Genomic DNA, 20,339 nt, shown 5'->3' on the forward strand with positions numbered 1-20,339 from the left:
AAGATAAATCTTGGGGAAATTAAGTACTATTCCATATCACTGGCTGCCGTACTCACTGGCTGCCCTACTGACTACTGGGAGTTTAGCATCACGGCAAGCACATGCACACTCCACTTTTAGCTTCACATAAAGATGAGTGCCTAATAATCCCTGCCATTGGACCACCCCACATTATATATTTTTGCGGGTTTGAGTTGCCCATTTTCCCCCTGCGCTCATTCCCCAGCCCCGGTTTCTTTCTTGGTGTCCCTTTTCCCACCCACAGCCAGCTCCCCTTCACCCATTTTCTGCAGTACTTGCTACTGCGAGTTTAGCATCAAAGCACGCACACCCGCACTTTTAGCTTGAGAGTACAGGCGAGTGCCTAATCCCTGCCATTGGTCGCCCCTTCCCACGGTATGTATTTTTGCTTTTATGTCAGTTTGTGTTGCCCATTTTCCCCCTGCGCTCATTCCCCAGCCCCAGTTTCTTTCTTGGTGTCCCTGTGATGCACTTAAATGGATCTCAGGGGTAGGAAATATGATGCACTTAAATGGACTTTCAGGGTAATGTGGTTTCACTTAGGTAGAGCTCAGGGGTATGAAATATGAGGCTTCCAGATAGAACTCGGGGACAGTCTAGTGGTCACCAACCTATGGGACGCTCAAATCCAGGCTTTTGCCTCATTGCTATAGCCTAATCTAGGTTTTAGCCTTGCTACTGCACCACAAAGCAAGTTAGTCGCCCATTAGGGCTGGATCAAAGGCTAGCTGTTCGGTCAATACTTCTCGGTCACATTGGTACAGGCAGATTGGGCTATGGCCCACAAATATACGTAATCCTCCTAAACAGCAATTAGGTTATCAGATAATTCAGCTCATGCAAGTTTCTATCTGTCCCTCCAACAAAATGCCTTTGGTCGCTCAGTCTATCAAACCGTCGCTTAGTCTATCAAACCTGGCAGACATACATTTGTGGCTAACAATTGGGCCCAAGGGTAGATCATGCCTTCTATGATAACTAGTTTCTCTCCCCAACAGAAGATTGGAAGGAAACAACAATCTAAACAATAAGCTCCAGTGTACCTTAAGGTATGTATAAAAACATTGTTCCGGTGGGCATCCGCCACAAGTATGGCTATACATCAACGCAAACTAGAAAGCAGCTATGACTATGCCAATTCCGGTCTAGCGGGACATAACAATTGCACTGAAACACCATACTTGAGCTACTCAATGATAAGTATGAACACACTATTTTAGAATGCACTAGAGCAATTCAGAGAAAGCAAAACCCATTTACACTTTAAGACAATGATATGATGTGGCATTTGTGACGCACCTGTAAACAAGTGTTATAGGCAAGACAAGGCGGGGGAAACAAGGGAGGACAAAACAATCTTAGTAGGCCTTCTGCCATTCAGATCGCGCAAGTGCAGGGAAGTGCCAGGGGGGAGGGGAAGGGGGAAGTGCAGTTAACTCACAAGTGCAGTCAGCAGGTGGCTCATAAGTGCAGACAGAAGGGACTGTAGGGTTGCAGATACAGACCCTGAAGTGCCGGGGAGCCCGGATGCAGTGCAAGAGCAACTGGACATGCAGGAGCCTGGGCCAAGTTCAGAGGGTGACCAGTGCACGGAGCAGTCCGGTGCATCAGCAAGGGAGAGGACGAGAGAAAGATAAACGAAAAGGAAGGTCTTTAGTTCCTTCCGGAACCGGAGGTGGTTCTGCTAGAGTTTGAAAGAGGAAGGGAGGCTAAGTCAGGGGGAGGCCCCAGCCAAGGAGATAGATCGGCCTCCAACTCTCTGGTTGGAGAAGCTTCCGACCCTCAGAGAGTTAGAGGTGGATGAGCAGCAATCTCGAGAAGGAAGATGTTTTGGAAGAGAAAGTTGGGGGTAGCACGGTCCCAGGCCCCAGAAAGACTTGTGGACAATGCAGAGAGTCTTGAAGTTGATCCTTACAGCCACGGGGAGCCAGTGAAGAGATTGAGCTGGAGAGAGATGGTCCCTGGGCTTGAGGCCAAAGACAAGTCTGGATAAGTTGTAAAGGTCAAGGAGCATAGGCAGGAAGATTTAAAATGAGGCTGTTGCAATAGTCCAGCCTAGAGAGGACCAGAGCTCTGGAGACAATGAGCTTCTGGGGGAAATTGAGAAAGGTAATACCTCTGAGGAGGTGCAGTTTATAGTTTGACTTCTTAGAGACAGATGTGAGGAGGTTGGAGTCGAAGATGACACCAAAGTTCTTCGCCTCACAGGAATGAGCAGGAACAGAGCCCAGGGTGGGCGGCCAGAGAGAGGAAAGGATGGAGCGGGTGTCCCAATGAGGAGGATCTCAGTGTTACTGGCATTCAGGCAGAGAGCATTGGCGGCACACCCTTCTTGAATTGCAGCCAGGCGTCTAGTATGAGAGAAGACAGTTGAATTTCATTGCGTCCCATGTCCCTCAGCGATTCAGGACGAGGTGATTGCAGATGGAAATGTAGGGGAATTGGTAGACCGAAGGGGGGAGGCAGGGACACCCAGAGAAGGTGGATTGTAGTCAGGATATAACGAATGTTGGAAGGAATATTGCAGGTGTTCGGAGTTTTTATTTTAGACATCAGACGCCATCGAGGCCTTGTGCCAGAACCATGCCAGCACACCTAATTCTGTCCCGCCTGTTAGAAGGGTGCGTGCGAGTCTTCCCCTCGCAGCCCTGGTAACCCAGCAGAATTTAATGAAGACACAAAGCTCTGCATTGTGTCTTATTGTTAGTGCATTTAACACAGAAGGAATGTGCCATGCAAGGATAAGGGAGGGCCGGAATTGATCTCTCGAGAGCTATCCCATGAGAAGGGGGGCAAGGGCTTTAAGCCTTCGCCAGTATAGATCTTTAAAATATAGCGAGTCGAAGCCCCAAGCATTTGAGTGCACGGACCAGCCAGAGACCCCGCCAGAGACCCCTGGTCATAAACCTATAAAATGGCCAATCTATCAGGAACATCAGAGAATAGTTAAACTATGGGTTGGAAAGTTGTGCAAGCGCCAATGTGTCTGGCATAGGGGTGGGGTTTCATAGTTCTAAGAAGTTATCGCGACCTCAAAACTATCTGCCCCGCTCATGTCCTTGGCACCAGGTGCACTGTAGAGCTATGTATTGTGTAACTAACTTGCCAATTGGGTTGAACAGCTAGTGCATAGTGGAAGTATTCAAAACTATATTGTAAAATGTTGGATCCCTAGTGGCTCGTCCGATGGGGATTTGGCAAGGTTAGGAGTTCTGGGTGTGAAACTGTTGAATTCGCCTAGTGCATATTGTGGTAAAATGCCGTCTCATCTGGAGTCGACACCAGCAGATTTAAAGGATCATCAAGGAACAGTAAAAAAGATTTTACCAATATGACCGGATTTGTAAATGGAATCATACCATGCTTTTGAGTCATTTAAAACCGGTGCAAGTACACCAAGTTGCTTGTGGTCCTAATATGAAATGTTTCTCCGAATCGAAAGGCACGTCTGCAATTTTTACCATTTCGTTGGAATTTACATTCTACTAGAGATTCTGAAAAGGTGCAATATAATTGATCACTGGTACGTTATTGCCGATTTTATGAAGATCAAAATGAACTTGAAACTTTAAAAGCTTACTTTTTTGGTTCCTTTGCCTCACCTTGCTTTCCAGCTCAATGCCTTTTAAAAGACTATGTGCTCTATAAATTCAAATTAACATAACAATGCACGTATTAATTTACTGTCCTAAATTGTTAACACACACCATGTACTGTAAGGACTTTGTGTATTCTAGGAGTTTCGTAGAGTGAAGCGTTATGGTCGATATGAGACAGTGGTCATCATACCTTGCAGTTGGTGGGTTTATTAGGAGTTTGAATTAAGAAGCTTAGTTAGTATTTACATTTACGCAATGAGAAAGAAAAGGAACCTCGCTTTTAGCCAGTAACTTAGTGCTGAATTAGATTAACTTGAGCGATTGTGTTTTGAGTGAATATCCTATATGCAAATCTTAGTTGAATCTGGTATCATATTTTCTGTAAACTGTTGTATCAACTGTATTTAATATCTGGGGACTGTATATTTGTCTTTTACAGGGATTGAAATTACGATTGGACAAGCAGCTTTTGGGTATCCAGCATAAGCAGGAGCTACCACTGGGTAACAAGGCGCTAGTACATTGCGTTTTATGTAAGTTTGATTTGCAACGCTAACATTTAATTCATTATTTTGGACCATTACGCGTTAAATGATAAATACATGTACCCTAATGTTTATTTATAGATTGTCCCAAATGCAAAGAGTTAAATTTACATACGTTTCTCCAACATCTGTTGGCCTGGGAGCCAAGAGTAGCTCCAGGTAGACGTTCGTATCAAGCTAACCAGGCTTATAGGCAACAAGCGGAAGCTAAATAGCTCCCAGCTCCTCAATTTCGGACCCTGTTTTATGTGATGAGCTTTGAAAACATTTTAAGATTCTAACATGTTTAAACAATATACACAAACAAAAAAAAATGGTGATTCTTGTATGGTCTACCTGTACTTATGAAGCTGTCATTTTCCTAATGTAGTGATGACACTAAACATTTATTAAAAACTAGTCTTTGACAAGGTTGTTTTTAACAGGACTTCAGTGAAGGACACACAAGCCGCTTATAAACAAAATGGCTGGAGACACTTGGTCAGGGCATTTTTTTATTAACAGTGGCACATTTACAGCCACAACTAAGCCATTTACGCCTACCAGACTGCTTTGAAATTACAGACAAGCACTTTGAGCACAAAGTTCGTTGTTACTGCTTGATAAAGCTAGCTCAAATGGCTCTCAGGGGAATCAGTTTCGGGGCAACGAGGGGCAGGAAGTGGGTGGGAATGGCCATAGGGATTAGCATGTCCATTGGCAGTGAATGTAAATAAACCCTTTTTAGCTTTGCGCCCCGCCTCAAATCAGATCTCCCTCCAATGCAATATTTTGAGTTTACAGGTGGTCGCTTTAGTACCAACTAATAGCTGAAACTAAAAAATACAGAGTTGCAAAGAAAATAACGTCAGCACAAAAACTTAGGCTCACCTAGAGTAGGTAAAGAACACTTCCTTGGGTAACATGCAAAATGTCAAGCGACATGACTTCCGTTAATTATATTATAAATTCGGGTCCCAGGCCATGCGGCATGCCCATTAGCAACGTCAGGTTTACAATACTTTTAATGCCCGATTCCATGTTATTGCACAATTTAGTGGTGATCCATTATATCCCACTCAGACAAACGAAGGGATGGTGCGGCTCTGCCAGGATTAAATCTGGAATAGACACATTAAATATGATCGATTCAGAGAAACACCCACACTGACCAGCAATACTGCGAATTCTGCATTTGCACCGCTTCCCATAGACGGGGCACGGGAAGATGAAAGAACTCACGTGGGTGACAACACGAGGTTACTTTTGCTAGCTGTACCAATACATCCTTAAAGGAACTGGTTTTACAGACCCCAAAACCACGAGTAGTGCAACTGCTCACTAGAATCCTCCCCCCACTCTTGCAATGAGGACAAGAACATACCTTCCCAACCTGCCCCTAACAAGACTACCTGCGATAACCACAAGACCCTTGAATTCAGTAATATATTTCAGTCAATTAACTTTACCTGTTATCCACAAACATCACAGCATAGTTGACAGCCGGTCCTGGTGGGATGCCAGCCTCCTTAAAGAAGTGGATCCATTCTGATGTAGCTAAAGGGAAGACAATATGAACACATTATTTATTGGACATTTATATGGCACCTATACACAATTGTTTTCAGGCGCTACAAGACCAGATGGGAGGTGTTGAGCGGGGTGGGGTTTGTGTTGGGGAGGGGCATGGGAAGAAAGAACAAAAACTGTTATATTGGACTTATGACAATCCTACCGTTCAATCGCATGAGGAGGTGATAAGTGCAGGTGGGCAGAGAGGTAAGTGCAGGAGTGGGGTACCCAAAGGGATGGGGTGGACAAGTGCTTGGGCAAGGCGGCAAGTGCCAGAGGGAAGGGAGGATGAATGCAGTGGGTTAAGAGGACCAGATTGGGCTAGTCCGGGAAAGTGCTGGCAGGGGATGCTGAGGGGACTGGTAGGGGGGGTCTGGCCCCTGTATGACTATGAAGGGTCCAGGCCCCAGTCACAGCAGCAAGAGGAGGGGTGGGGGTCGTGTTAGCACAGGAGGGGGCGAGTGAAGGAAGAGGATAAAAGGAAGGTCTTGAGAGGTTTCTGGAACTTGAGAAGATCCGGCACAAGTCTGAGGGGGGCATGGAGGCCTGTTCCAGGGGGGAGGAACCAGCCGAGGCGAGGGATCTACCTCCCACTCTCGATTTGGATAAACGTTTGACCTGCAGGGAGTTGAAGCCTAAGGACCAAAGGACCAAAGGACTCTGGCCATAAGGTATAGCTGGATGTAGAGAGGCCCCAAGCCCCAGACAGCCTTGTGGATGATGCAAAGGGTCTTGACTTTGATCCTTGCGGTCACCGGGAGCCAGGAGAGATTTTAGGGCTGGAGAGATACAGTCCCTGGACTTGAGGCCAAGGATAAGCCTCGCAGTCCTATTCTGGATTAGATGAAGGCGGAAGAGGGAGCCAAATTGAGGAAGAGGCTGTTGCAATAGTCCAGCCTGGATAGATCCAGTGCTCTGAAGACATTGAGCTTCTGGGGGAAGATAAGGAAAGGTAGAATGCCCCTGAGGAGGTGGAGCTGAAAGTTGGACTTCTTAGCAAGGTCCATGATGCGTGGAGACAAAAGAGGAGTCAAAGATGACCCTGAGATTTTTTGCCTCACAGATGGGTGAGGGGAAGGTGGCTCAAGGAGGCTGGCCAGAGAGTGGGCGGGGGTGAGCAAGTAGCAGGCGTCCCAATTTGAAGGATGTCCGTCTTACTGGCATTAAGTCAGAGATTGCTGGCAGAGCACCATGCCTGAATAGCAGTCAGATATGAAGGAGGAGTGGTGGGGGAGGTAGAGGATGGCACCTTAAAGGATAGCGGTTTGTCATCTGAACAACACTGGTAGTGAGGAGAGAAAGTGTAGATCAAGTGGGCCAGATAGATGTTGAAGAGCCACAGCAATATGATGGAGTCGCAAGGGACGTGACATGCCAAATTGTGTTGGATAGTATTTAAAAACGCATTGTGAAACCTAGGCCTTTTCCCCTTATACAGGACTCTCAGACTACTTCTTAGCAAAGTACTCCTCTAGCAAACTTTCTACCACTGTCTGAGCGTCTTTCGTCTTGTCTAATTGTCTACAATTGTCTACTATTGTCTCGTCTCCCCCAGTCTCGCCTGCTTGCGTCCCTCTCTGCGTCCTTACCTAGTGTTATGCCCACAACTATCCACCCCTTTAGCCCCCCTTCCGCTTCTCTCCTTTTCCCCACCTACTCTATGGTGCTCTCTATCTTTTCTAACTGCTTCTCTATCGACTATCCTTCTCTCCTCATTAAATCTGGTAGGAAGAAGTTTAAAAAGGACGTCCTAGTCTCCAATCCAGTCCGCTGACACCTATACCCAGTGCCTCCTCCAGGCAAACACTCACCGACATCCTCTTTGTCATTCCCTTGCCAGACCTATGGAGCCTACATATGGTCTCTGTGCTCTCTCCTTTCTCTTCTTCTCCAATTAATGGTGGCACCCTGTGGGAGGCCCTCTTGGCCTCCTTCCACTTCTCTAAGGTAATCATTAATGTTTACTTGAATGGTACCGTCTTGGTCCAAGGCCCTCAGACCAATCTTCTCTTTGATAGACTCTTCCCACGCCGCCTCAATTTCCTTCCTTCTCCTACTGCCCCCACCTCTTCGCCCCACGGCTTCCTTGCCTCTCACTATGGTCTCCTCCTTGGCTACCTTGCCCTCTCCTCCTTCCTCTTCTTCCCCCCCCTCCTCTACACCTCCGCACGGCGTACCTCTGCCCGGAAGTCTTTCAAGGACAGCAACCTTCTCCATATTGACACTTCTCGCTCAGCTGTCAAGCACTCCTCTGACATCTGCTGCCTCCCGGAGGAACTCCGCCTTGATCTCACTGAGACATGGTTCACGGCCAGTCCTCTTCCTCTTCTGCGACGTCTGCAACACTCTCTCACTCACTGTTCTCCCCTCTGGCCCGACTCACTCTGCAGGGCACACTCTGGACGTTTTGATCTCCTCCTTCCCCTATCATTTTCTCCTTTCCTCCCAGCTCACCCTCTCTACCCATCAGGCCAAGCCTACTCCAGCACTGCCACCCACCACCTTGGTTATCTGACTCATGAAGCGTGTCAGTTGAGGCTTTTGGCGCCACTTTCTCACCCTCTCCTCCCCCTTTTGCTGACTCATACCCTGACAGACCTTTCCATGCTCCAATCTGCGATATCCGATGCGCTCTATGTTCTTACCCCCGTCATGAGGATCTGCCTGAAGCCCAAAGCCAAGTGCAACTCCTGGTACGACTCAGACCTCGTCACCCTCAAACGCAAACGCAGGGTGGATGAGGGGAAATGGCACGATTCTGCTTCATCCTCTGACAAACTGGCCTGTATCCTGCTCCAAAGGCAATACCGGCTATCTGTCTGCACCAAGAAGAGAGCTCATATCTAAGCCTGCATCTCGACGGCATCTAACAACTCGGCCGATCGCTTAAAAATCTGCAAGGGAATAGCCAATCCTGCTGCAGTCTCTACCTCTCCTGTCCCTTCCCAGGTCCTCTGCACGGTTCTGGCTTCTCATTTAATCTAAAAAAACTCAGGAGATCATGTCCACTCCTCTACTCCCTGCTCTTCCGCTGGCCCTTCTTCGGCCACCGCTCCTCCCTCCTTCTCTGCCTTTCCCCTTTTTTCCCCCCAGATGAGGTTTCCAGACAAGAGCGATCTATGAAAGTCTCGTCAGTCCCTGTTCCTCCAAAACTATCAAGGACCAAATGGACTCCCTGGCTCCTGCTCTGGCCGTCTTCTGCAACCACTCCTTCGCCACTAGAGTCTTCCCATCCCCCCTGAAACACTCCCTTGGGCACCCGCTACTTATGAAACACTCTGCCGACCCGTCCTGCCTGGTTAACTATGACCCAATCTCCATCACTCCTTTCCTGGGCAAAATCCTTGAAAAACTGGCCATCTCCCAGCTTAATCTTCACACTATCTGTTGGTTGTCTCCATGACCATCAGTCTGGCTTCAGAGCTGCCATAATCACGGAAACTGCTCTCCTGAACATGATCTTTGCCTTAATGCCAGTAAGACTGAGATTCTCCTCATCGGCACACCCAATCCCCCCTTTCCTGTCACACTCTGGCCTCCTGTCTTTGCGCCTCTTCTTGCTCCCACCTGCGAGGCTAAAAACCTCAGGGTCATCTTCGACTCCACACTCTCCTTCTCTCCTCACATCTCCGACATCTCCAAGAAGTCACATTACCAGCTGCATCTCCAGAGCTCTGGTTCTCTCTAGGCTGGACTATTGCTACAGCCCCTTTCTAAATCTGCCTGCTTCTACTCTCTGCCCACTGCAACTCATCCAGAACAGGACTACAAGACTTGTCCTTAGTCTCAAGCCCAGGGATCGTATCTCTCCAGGACTGAAATCTCTGCGCTGCCTCCCACTGGCTGCAAGGATAAAGTTCAAAATCCTCTGCATTATCCACAAGGCCTTCTGGGGCCCTCAAAGCCTTCAACTCCCTCTTCCTAAATATCTTCCTTCTCGAGCTCTTCGCTTATCCGCTTCCAACTCCCTCAGGGTCAGTCGCCATCTTCAAGCAACGAGTTGGTGGTAGATCTCCTTTGGCTGGGGCCTCCCTGAAACTGAGGAGAACCACCTCCAGTTCTGCAAGCACCCCAAAACCTTCCTCTTTGCTTCTTTCTCTCCTCCTCTCCCCTGCTGAACTCCTGGCTGAAACTGCACTGGTTACCTGGCCACCCTCTGATCTCGGGCCCAGGTCCCCTCCCCTGCCAGTTGCACACCTGCACTACCAGCCTGGCAACCGCCGCACTTGGTGACTGTTTTCTGCATCTCTACAGTCCCCTTCCAGCACTTGACTCCTGATATCTGCACTTACCCTTGCTCTTGCCACCAGCTGGACTCACTTTTACTTATTGCTTTATTTATTCTATTTATCCCCATGTACTGCACTGTCCCCTCCCCCTGCCACACTTTTTCCCCCTTCCCGTGCACTTGTGCGATCTGAATCACATCTGGCTAGTAAGCTTGTTGTCCGTCTTTCCTCTGTTCCCCCTCCCTTGCCTTGTCGCGCCTTGAAACACTTGTGTATAGGTGCGTTATAAATGCCTTATGTAGAGAGCGAGGTGGAGGAGAGAAAGTGACCCATTTGCACTTGGGAGCGTCTATTTAAAAAGGAAGGTGGTCAGCCACGCCAGTGGCCTGTCCGTGATGCCCAGGATATCAGAGATGGTATATGAGGATGGAGTGGGTGACTGTGTCAAAGGCACAAGAAAGATCGAAGAGGATCAGAACAGAGGGAATGTTTGAGTCCAGATTAGAGAGGTCTTCCCGGGTGTTTAGGAGAGTCATTTCCATGCCTCTGGAAGCTCAGAAACAGGGCTGGCAGCCAGCAATATCGGTGTGGAGGGTCAATTGGGGGGGGGGCCAAAAAAGGGTGAATAGAGCTAGGGCGATAGTTAACCAGGCAAGAAGGGTCAGCAGACGTCTTTTTTTAGTAGAGTGTGCACGAGAGTGCTTAATGAGTTGTGGGAAAGAGCCAGTGGCAAAAGAGTGGTTGTAGAGGTCAGCCAAGGCTGGGGGGAGAGAGGAGATGTTGTCCTTGATGATTCTGGAGGAGGAGGGGACTACCTGTTTAGCGGAGACTTTCATAAAGCGGACACCAGGGGTGTTGCTAGTTCTGGAAAACATCCGGGGCTATGCTAATGCCGGGAATATCTGGCTCGGGGCTAGCTAGCCTTATGGTTGTAGCCCATGAGATTCTATCTGGGACTACAACCAAAAGACCAGGGGCATAGTCCCCCCTGAGCACCCACACCCCCTAGGAACGCCTCTGGAGGACACCCTCCCAGGGCCTGGGATGGTGGAGGAGAGGAGGACACTGCAGCAGGATTGGCAAGTTCCTTGCAAATTAAAAAAGTTCAGCTGTGGAATTCCAAAATGGCAGCTGGCGGAGGAAGACGTGCCTAAACATCTCTTCCCACCGGGTTGCAGCAAAATTGAAAAAAGGTACGTGGAGAGATCATCGCAAACTCCTCCACACTAAAGGCAAAGACGGGCCAAGGAACCCCCTCTGAGGATCTAACAAAACACAGTGGCACATTTGAAGGGATCACCCCAGCAGATGTGGAATGCCGCGATACGCTGCGGCAACACAGAAACACAAGGTGAACAGAGCGTCGGAACAGGAGCCAGTCAGAGGCGGAGACCAGGACAGCGACTAGTAGCCGGTGGGGAGGTACAGAGGAGACAACCGGGAGTGGGCTCGGTGAAGGCAGGATCTCCCAAGCAGACTCCACACAAGATCAGACCACGCAGTGAACACCGGAACGGAGTGACCGATGAGTGGGGAAGCTCCAATAGAAGCGTACCAGACCCAGAAGGAAAGCGCACACGGGTGGGTGAAACAGTACCCGGGGGCGCAGGTATATAGAGATAAGCAAAGAGGGGGTGCGAGAAGCAAGGAGTACAGGACCCCGGGCCAGATAACACTCAGGGTTTGGGGAGAAATAAAACAACCCCAACATAAGGAAAAAAAACAGGGCAGAAGCAACAGGAGAACTAAACCAAGGAGCAGGAGGCATCAGGAAGGCGCAGAGTAGCGAAACCCCAAGAGGGGGGAACCATCGGAGCAAGCAAAGGGTGGTAGGGGATGACTACCCACCACCCCTCCAAAACACCCCCCCCCCCCCATTGTCCAACCCCCATTCCCCCCCTCCCCCACCCCAACACCCAGTCATAAGCAGGGGGAAACAAAAGCAGCCCAGGTCATCAAAGTAAAAGGCCAGTAAGAAGCAGGAAAAAACACCCCCACCCACCCCCCGGAACCGAAAGAAGACAGGAGGGCATTATGAAAGGGACTCCATAGAACGATTAGCACTGGCAACGCAAGTGCAAGAAGGATACCACCATAACACAGAAGGGGCACACCAGAAGAGGCTCCAACAACCCAACATGTCCAAAACAAGGACGAAGGAGGAGTCACCTAGCCCCCCCCAAGGAAAGCAAGTACCCAGTATCAAACAACTGTGGACCACAGGGAACTGTACAAATCCCAGGAGAGGGGAAACCACCTAAAGCCAACCCTCACAGACAGCCATAGAAGAAGGCATGATGGCAAGTAAGAAAGACATGCAGAACTGGTCCAGAGCACTTCATAATCAATTCATGCCTGCCTTCAGACCCAATTCGAAACTCTGAAGGACGAAATCAAACAGTCACTACAAGAACTGAGAATAGATGTGGCGAAACTGGAGGAAAGAACAGACAACTCTAGAAAAAGTTGTACAGAATCTGGAAGAAGAAATGCAAAAAACGATTAAACACTAGCTCACCTTGTACATCTCTCACACAATTTGGAAATCCAAAGTGAGAACTTAGAAAAACCACTCAAGGCGTACAAAAAACCTCACAAAACAGAGGACAAAGACTAAAAGGCACAGCACAACTCTTTGCAAACATAATGGCGGCAGAAAATGAGGAGGAGGTCCTAGTAGACAGAATCCATGGAGTAGGACCAAAATGGACAGGAGAGCCATAGGGCACGCCCGAGAGATGTTCTGGTGGTAATTACTTCATACGGTCAGAAGGACAAACCCTACAGAAAACAAGGAGCGTGGGGCAGGTGCGAATCAACTGAGGAGAGGTATTCCTCCAACACCTCACACAAATCACGCTTCAAAAAAAGGAGAAAGATGGGGCCAGTAGTGAAATTCATCACGATTAAACAGATAAGATAATGGACATTTCCCTTCACGTGGGAGGGACGGAACCACATGATTGCGACATTTAAGTGTTAGGGAGAATTCTCAATTCTGTGTTAATTCACCTCTACCTTAAAGACCCCCAGCTCTTTTGCTATTCTTTAGGACTTTATCCTGGAGAGGGTGAGACTCTCCCATGCATTTTTCTTTGATTTGAACCCTGTGTTTCTTTTGGTTTTGGGAGTCTGACTAACTCCATAGGCAACATCTTTTTACATCATGACACACAGCACCCTCAGTGCAGTGTCACAGAGAAATCCTTTGCATTTCTGCTAAGGTTTAAATACCGTCTACTGTTTCCAAGAGTAGTAAAGTGAAATGGACTTTACTTACCTTTTTCTCTTTGTAGACCCAGCACACATTTACAATAGGGTGCTGGAGGGGTTACTTAGTATCCCCTTTGTCTACCTTCTCATGTAACATTTTTATGTTACCCTTTCTACAATTAATGGCTGGTGGCAGTGGTTTACTTTTTCCTTACCATTGTGCATTTTTACCGCAGGCTGCATTAGCAGCTGTAGTACTGCACCCATGGGTGCCCATTTTGTCAAAATTACCCGGTCTATTGTTAGAAATGTCCTTCTTGAGATTTACTCTGCACGCCAAACCAGGTTTGGTCCCTTTGTTGGTTTGGTCTTTGGCAGGATTCACTGGTGAAGCCTGCCTCTGGCTCCAGCATGTCTTGCAGGGCAGGAAGCAAGGGAGGTGCACAAAACTCTTTGCTTTGTCTCCTTGGTTACAGGAATGCACCCAAAAGGTGATTGGCTGGCTGGCTGTCCTTGGAGGAGGTTGGTGGGACCAATCAGCCCCAAGACGAACTCGACTGGAACCCCTCTCTCTGCTGGTTGTACTTCTTTGCTGCGGCAGGAACCGAGTGCCAGGGGACAGGAACACCAGAATCGAATGCATCGCCTTTAAGCCGGACCCGAGCTCTAGGAAGATCTTCAAGACTCCCTCTAAGCAGAACTAACCAAGCCCGAGTCACCTCAACAGAGAGCTGGACCCCAGAAACAAGGAAAGTTCACAAGGTGTCCAAGTACTTTGGTGGTACTAGTTGCGAGTAGCTGAAATCACGAAGTGCCGCCGATCTTCAAACCATAGTGCAGGAGTCCCCAGACGTCCTCCCTCTTGTCTCCACGACTCCGGGATCTGCAGGACTACAACAGAAACAGACGCCAGCTGGAATCTTTTCTTCAGACTCAAGGTACTTACTTCTCGTGTTTAGTTTGCTTGCTCTCACTGGAGACTTGCATTTGCTGCCCTTTGCAGATTTGCTTGCAGCTTTGCCCTTCGCAAGCCTCGCTAGTGTCTCAACAGTGATTTCATTTTGCAACACAAAACATTGTGCAAGACCTTTGCCTATCTTCAAGAAGTACCTGAGCTCCCCTACACTTTGCTCAATTGACATTGGCTGTCCTGGCTCCCTGCACTCTTCTTACCCTCTGACTTTGTATTGAACTGTCCCTCTAAAAAGTCATACATACCTTACTTGTATAGCTGGGAAAGGGTTAACCTACATTGCATTGTGGGATTCTAAAGTGCTTACCTGTTTGAGGAACTTGTTAACCATTGTTTTCTTCCCTAAACTTGTCCTTTTTGCCGTAACCTCAGTATTACCATTTAAGTGTGAATAGTGATATATTAATGTCCACAGTCTAACTGTTGAAGTCACCTCATGATGTAGGAAGTATCTGTGTGCCATCCCAAAAGGATACATCTACTTACTTAATTAAACTGAAGGAGTGCGTTTTTGAAGTGCATTTAAGTGTTGCATATTGGCTTATTTTAAAACCGACTTAAATAATGATTTTATTCAAGAAACCTTGTGTAGGAGTGTTATTTGAATACCTGTCACTGTGAAACTATGTTACGACCCTACAGCTCACTTTGACCCCTCTTGAGATAAGGCTACTCAGCCATTCTACCAACTTACAGGCCTATACCAAAGGTTGGGTTACCTACTGCCAAGAGGACACGGCTGGTGTAGTCTCCAACAGGGTTACTACATACAATCTTGCCTAACAGCGAGGAAGCAGATCACATTTTGAACTTGCAAAGAAGATGGGGAGACACAGAGGAACGACAGAGAAGGGAAGCAGCAGGAAACCGCAGGGATGGACAATTGACAAAGAAGGGAAGAAGTGGAACCAAAATGTGATTGGGGTTGGAGGGAGGGATAATCGGGGCGACCGACCTAGAATCAAAGAACTCCGGATGTGAAACCGAAAAAGGAACAGAAAAACCCTGAAGGAAGGGTAAGACAATAACACGTGACAAAATAACACGGCCCAAGGGGAAGAGGGTGGGCGGGGCGGGGCGCATCTTCTAACCTCTAGTGGGACTTAGTAGTCCCCATGACAAATTCTCTGGGAAGACATGATGGCCACCGAGTCTGAGCGCTCTTATGAACCTGACCCTTCCAGCGGGGAGGAAAAATAAATAAAAAACGACATACTCAAGTACCAAGAAACACACATGAAAACAAGACAAATGGAAATGCAAAAATCCGGGGATACACTAAAATATACCAAGCAAATGCCGGGGAATAGAAGGTTGGGGTGCTGCTCGCACTCCACGACAGGCTGGGTGTACAGGCCAAGAACTCTGTAGTGGATAAGGAGGAAAGATATGAAGTGGAAATTCCCCCTGGACCAAATATAAAACCTGGTATAGAGCGAAATTATAAGAGAACAGATTGAGCAGTACTTTAGAGAAAACTGATCAGATGAGGTACCTCCGGAAAAAATTTGGGGTGCATTCAAGGCAGTACTGAGGGGGCATCTAATACCACTGAAGGCGGGCAAAGAAACAGACGGCAATGGGAAAAAGAAAGCCCAAAACAAACTAAGAAAGGCTCTGAGACATATCCAGGGACAGCTAGAGGTTCTTAGGACAAAAAAAAGACGAGTGTTCAGAACGTGCAAGTGCAGAAGGGAGAAGAAATTGGATAGGTGCTGGAGTGATCATGGCTGAGCAACAGGTGAAGTGCAATGTAAGCTAAGTGCGAGCCACCAGGGTTTGAATTTAGCCAGAAAGCACTAAAAAGCAGTACAAAATGGTGAATGCACAGTTGGAAGCACACCAGAAAAAAAAAAGGAGTTTAAACTTTTTTGTTTTTTAAAGCAATGCATTAAGAAAGCAGTAGATAGCATTTTGTTGGCGGCACAACACGTTGCATATTTATAAAAGGTGCAGAGGTAGTTTGGAAGGAAGGGACAGGAGCAGCAAACAACCAGAGCAGTCAGTGACGCAGGGAGGTGTGTGTGGACCAGGTCAGAGCGAACCATGTTGCTTAACAGAGCAATTTAAAGTCAAGATTTTGTAAGAGGTCGGGCAGTGGTCCAGGTCAATGTCAAAACCTTTGGGAGCAATGCTGAGACAAAAAAGGAATGAGTAGCTGCCAGGGGAGGTGCTCCCTCCAGTTCCGGACATGTCCAGACAGGGGCCTTCGTGAGGGGTGGGGGGGCGCCAGCGTTCACCTGAATTCAGTGACAAAAGGCTTGCAGGAGATCCAAGTCTGGGGGGGGGGGGGGGGGGGGGTTAAGGCTTGCCTGGGGGGCAAGGGCGGTGGGTGTCTCATGCTGCTCCAGGACACCTTGTGGTGTTGCTGCAAGGAGTGGGTCAGATATGTATTACTGATATTTATATTGTGTGTGTCTGGATGCTATTTGGTTTACAACTTAAGAAAAAGCTCAGCACCAAGGCCAGAGTCTGAAATGTAAGTGCTACACTCACCCAATGTAACAGATGCCATTGCTTGCAGGGCTTCAACTTGGTTAAATAAGACAAAATCTGCAAGGAAAAAACATAACAGTCAATGCCTTCCGTACCTACAGCGGATGGTTAAATAAACAAGAGTAAAGAACCCTTCTAAATTGTGAATGAGGAGGAATACACAAAGTAGCAAATATATTTCACCATTCACATCTTGTACACGGGCTGAATTCTGGCTGAAAGGAGCAGCTTCCAGATACTCTACCAGAAAGCCATTGTTTAGGACCAGCATCATCCAACAATGAACATTAAAAGCAAATGTCACCTTTTACATAAAAAATTGTATTCATACATTTGGTTAATCACTTTTACTGTGTATACTGTGCTGCCAAAAAAGGAAGCAGAGGCGCACAGAAGCTAGACCTGGGTCAATCACACAGGGCGTGCTGGACTTTGCTCAAAAGTTAAAGACAACTGCCATAAATGCCCAACAAATCATTTACAGCGTGTACTCTGAGAATCAGCATATATCAGATGTAGCAGAGGATTACAAGGGGAGTAGAGATGTGTTGGATATAGTGTTGTAATCACTGATTAACGTAATACTACTTTTTATAAAAAGTTTGGTTTATTATCAAGATTCCTCGCTCTGCAACACTGCTTGTATAAATAATAAATTGTGCCAAAAAACAAATCAAGCGTGCGGCCTTACCTTCAACCCGCAAACCCTCATGCAGACAAAAATACTTGCCCCCATTTCTTCAATAGAATTCGAGCTCCCTTGTTCCTTTTTACTACCAAGTATGGGGAATCTTGCTTTGTTTTCAAGCCAGAAAGCCGATTACTATACAAGCAATGTGGATTTGGGGAGTAAGGCTCAGGGCGAGACTGCACTTCCCTCCCCCCTCCCCCCTCTGAGCTTCAGAATTTAGAAGGCCCATACATCACCATCAAGGAATATAATTACATATCCCTGTGGCAGTGTGACCGAATGCCATCCGAGTGTGGATATCAAACTGGTTTGATTTTTCAAAATAAAATGATGCAGGTATTTGTTTCTGAAAAGGTGGTCTGATAAGCAGACCTCCCCTTGTGTACTGCTACATGCCAAAATCATAGTGCGCTCATGTGCCTTTGCTTTGACCATCTCCAGATACCTTCAGCAACCTCCCTGCAGTAGCAGCAGGCAGGTGCAAAGTCAGGTGTGCATTCCCAACAGATGCGAGAACAACAAGCTACTTACCAACTGGTAACGTTCTTTCGACTGGATGTTCCTTCAACGTATTCCACATCTTTGGCATGTAATTTCCACAGCTGTGCTGCTTTGGAAATTATTCAGCAGAGGGCGTCCTCCATCGATGGAGTCGGGTCGATGTCCCTCAATGGCCTCCGTCGAGGGCGACGTCAGATGAACTAAGTGACACACACGGCGCTCGTAGTCTCAGTTCATGTTTTTTCCTCCACAACATGTGACATACTCGTACACAATGCCTGCTTGACTGCACATAGCCTCGAGGGAACGCAAGCTGCAATAGCATAGTAAATTCTTCAGAGGCAGGCTGAGAGTGCGAGGAATACATTGGAGGACCATCCAGTCGAAAGAACGTTACGAGTTGGTAAGTAACTTGTTCTTCGAATGGATTGTGTCCTCCAACGCATGCCACATCTTTGACAGACTCCCAAAGCAGTATCATTGATTGGAGGAGGGAGAATAATTTAGATATACCCAATCAGACAGCAGAATAAGGCACTGCTTTACCAAAGGCCCTATCTTGACCATGGGAAGTATCCAGGGAGTAATGCTTGACAAAGGTGTGGATGGAAGACCATGTTGCAGCATCACTAATGCTAATAGGAACTCCCCGTTGCAGGGCTGTGGATGTAGCCATGCCCCTAGTTAAGTGAGCTTGCAAACCTTCAGGAGGGTCCATGCCAGCCAATCTGTAACATTCAGTAATGGTGAGGATAATCCAACTGGACAAGGTCTGTTTGGTAACAGCCTGGCCCAATCGGTGTCCAGTGTACCCCACAAAAAGCTGGTCGTCCACTCCGACCTTGGACATCCTAGAAATATAAAAGCTTAAAGCTCTCCTAGGATCCAACCTATGGAGTCTCTCCTCTTCCTTACCAGGATGAGGAGGATAGAAAGCAGGAAGTACCACCTTCTGGCTCAAATGAAACTCATACTAGTGTAGGTAGCAAGGACAGACGTACCCTCAGTACAACTCTATCTTTGTGGAATACAGTAAAGGGTGGCTTAGATGAAAGTGCCTGCAACTCGCTCACTATGTGAGCAGTTGTAACAGAAATCAAGAAAACCGTCTTGAAGGACAACAGTCTCAAAGGAAAAGAGTGCAAAGGTTGAAATAGAGCACCCATCAGGAATTTCAAGACTAAATTCAAATCCCAAACCGGCAACAGAAAAGGGGATGGCGGGAACACATTCATGAGCCCTTTTAGAAACTTGGAAATCAAAGGAATCTTAAAATAAAAACATTCTTCAGAGGAGCACTTGAAAATAGAGAGAACTGCCAAGCAACCTTTAATGGTACCCACATTGTGTCCTCTGCACCAGTCGCAAAACTTACGGCAACGGTACAGGGATTTGGTTGCCGGACGCCTGGCCGAAAGCAAAACCTCCATCACATCTTCCAGGAAGTCCCAATCCTTATATCTCAACCTTTCAGAAACCAAGCGTGAAGGCGGAGAGTCTTGACCTCTGCATGGAGAACCCGACCCCCCTCTCTGTGGGGAAGACTACGTGAAGGACAGATGGACATTTCTAGAAGGTACGGGTACCACACTCTCCTGGCCCAATCCAGAGCAATTAAGATCATGTGGGACCCAAACCTCTGCAAACTCCTTAGAATCTATGGAATGACGGGGACCGGAGTAAACGCATACAGAAGTGGGAATGACCAAGTCACGACGAACGCGTCCCACTAAAGCTCCTCTCGGAGGAAATTCCCTTGAGCAAAATCTCACACTTTCGGTTGGCACCAGTCGCAAACAGATCCACTTCAGGGGTTCCCCAAAGGGTGAAGCTCTCCTGAAGGACTCCCTGAGCTAACTCCCACTTGTGGGAGACGTGCGCTGCCTGTGGCCACTGTTGTCCGTCATGATCGGGACACACTTCCATCGCACAGACAGCAGAAAAGCCTTCAGGGCTAGCCTGATGGCCCTTAGCGCCAAAAGATTTGTGAGTTTGGACTCGGACGTAGACCAACAACCGCTGGTGGTCAGCTCGCTGGCATGAGTTCCCCATCCTGCGAGGTAAGCATCCGTCACCACAGACACCTCCGGCCACGGTTGCCAAAAAGGCCCCCCCCCCCTCCTCATCAGATTTCCTTCGCTGGCCCACCGCAGAAGATCTGGAGAGACTGAGCGGAATCTGAAGGGGATCCGACATTTTGCCTTAGAATTGTGACCACTGCGTCTTGAGAACCCATTGAAGGGATCTCATCCTCAGTCTAGCTTCTGGCACCAGAAAAATGCAGGATGCCATGAGGCCGAGCAACTTTAAGTATTCGAAAGCTGGAAGCCTCTGGGCTTGTTGAAATTTGTTGACCATCTGTACAATGTGATAAGCCCTAACCTTGGGTGGCAAACACTTACCCAAGGATGTGTCCAACGCAGCTCCGATGTACTGGAGCTGTTGGGAAGCTTAACAAATGTGACTTCTTGAAATTGAGGGATAAGCCCAGCTTGTGAAGGGAGCGGCAGGTGGGGGCAG

General features: G+C 47.8%; 1 protein-coding gene across 3 annotated transcripts in view; it reads right to left on the reverse strand.

The window, feature by feature from the left end:
* Positions 1-20,339, reverse strand: part of C2PH19orf47 (chromosome 2p C19orf47 homolog) — a 260,110-nt gene that overhangs the window by 201,536 nt on the left and 38,235 nt on the right. For all 3 annotated transcript variants that reach the window (XM_069644482.1, XM_069644483.1, XM_069644481.1), the window contains exons 2-3: positions 16,628-16,684; positions 5,614-5,701 (exon numbers count right to left, since the gene is read on the reverse strand). In XM_069644482.1, the coding sequence (XP_069500583.1) occupies positions 5,614-5,701; positions 16,628-16,646 (107 nt within the window). In that variant the 5' untranslated portion in view covers positions 16,647-16,684. The remainder of the gene's footprint in view (positions 1-5,613; positions 5,702-16,627; positions 16,685-20,339) is intronic.

Source organism: Ambystoma mexicanum, chromosome 2p (assembly GCF_040938575.1).
Source record: "Ambystoma mexicanum isolate Mex_15411 chromosome 2p, UKY_AmexF1_1, whole genome shotgun sequence".
NCBI lineage: Eukaryota > Metazoa > Chordata > Amphibia > Caudata > Ambystomatidae > Ambystoma > Ambystoma mexicanum.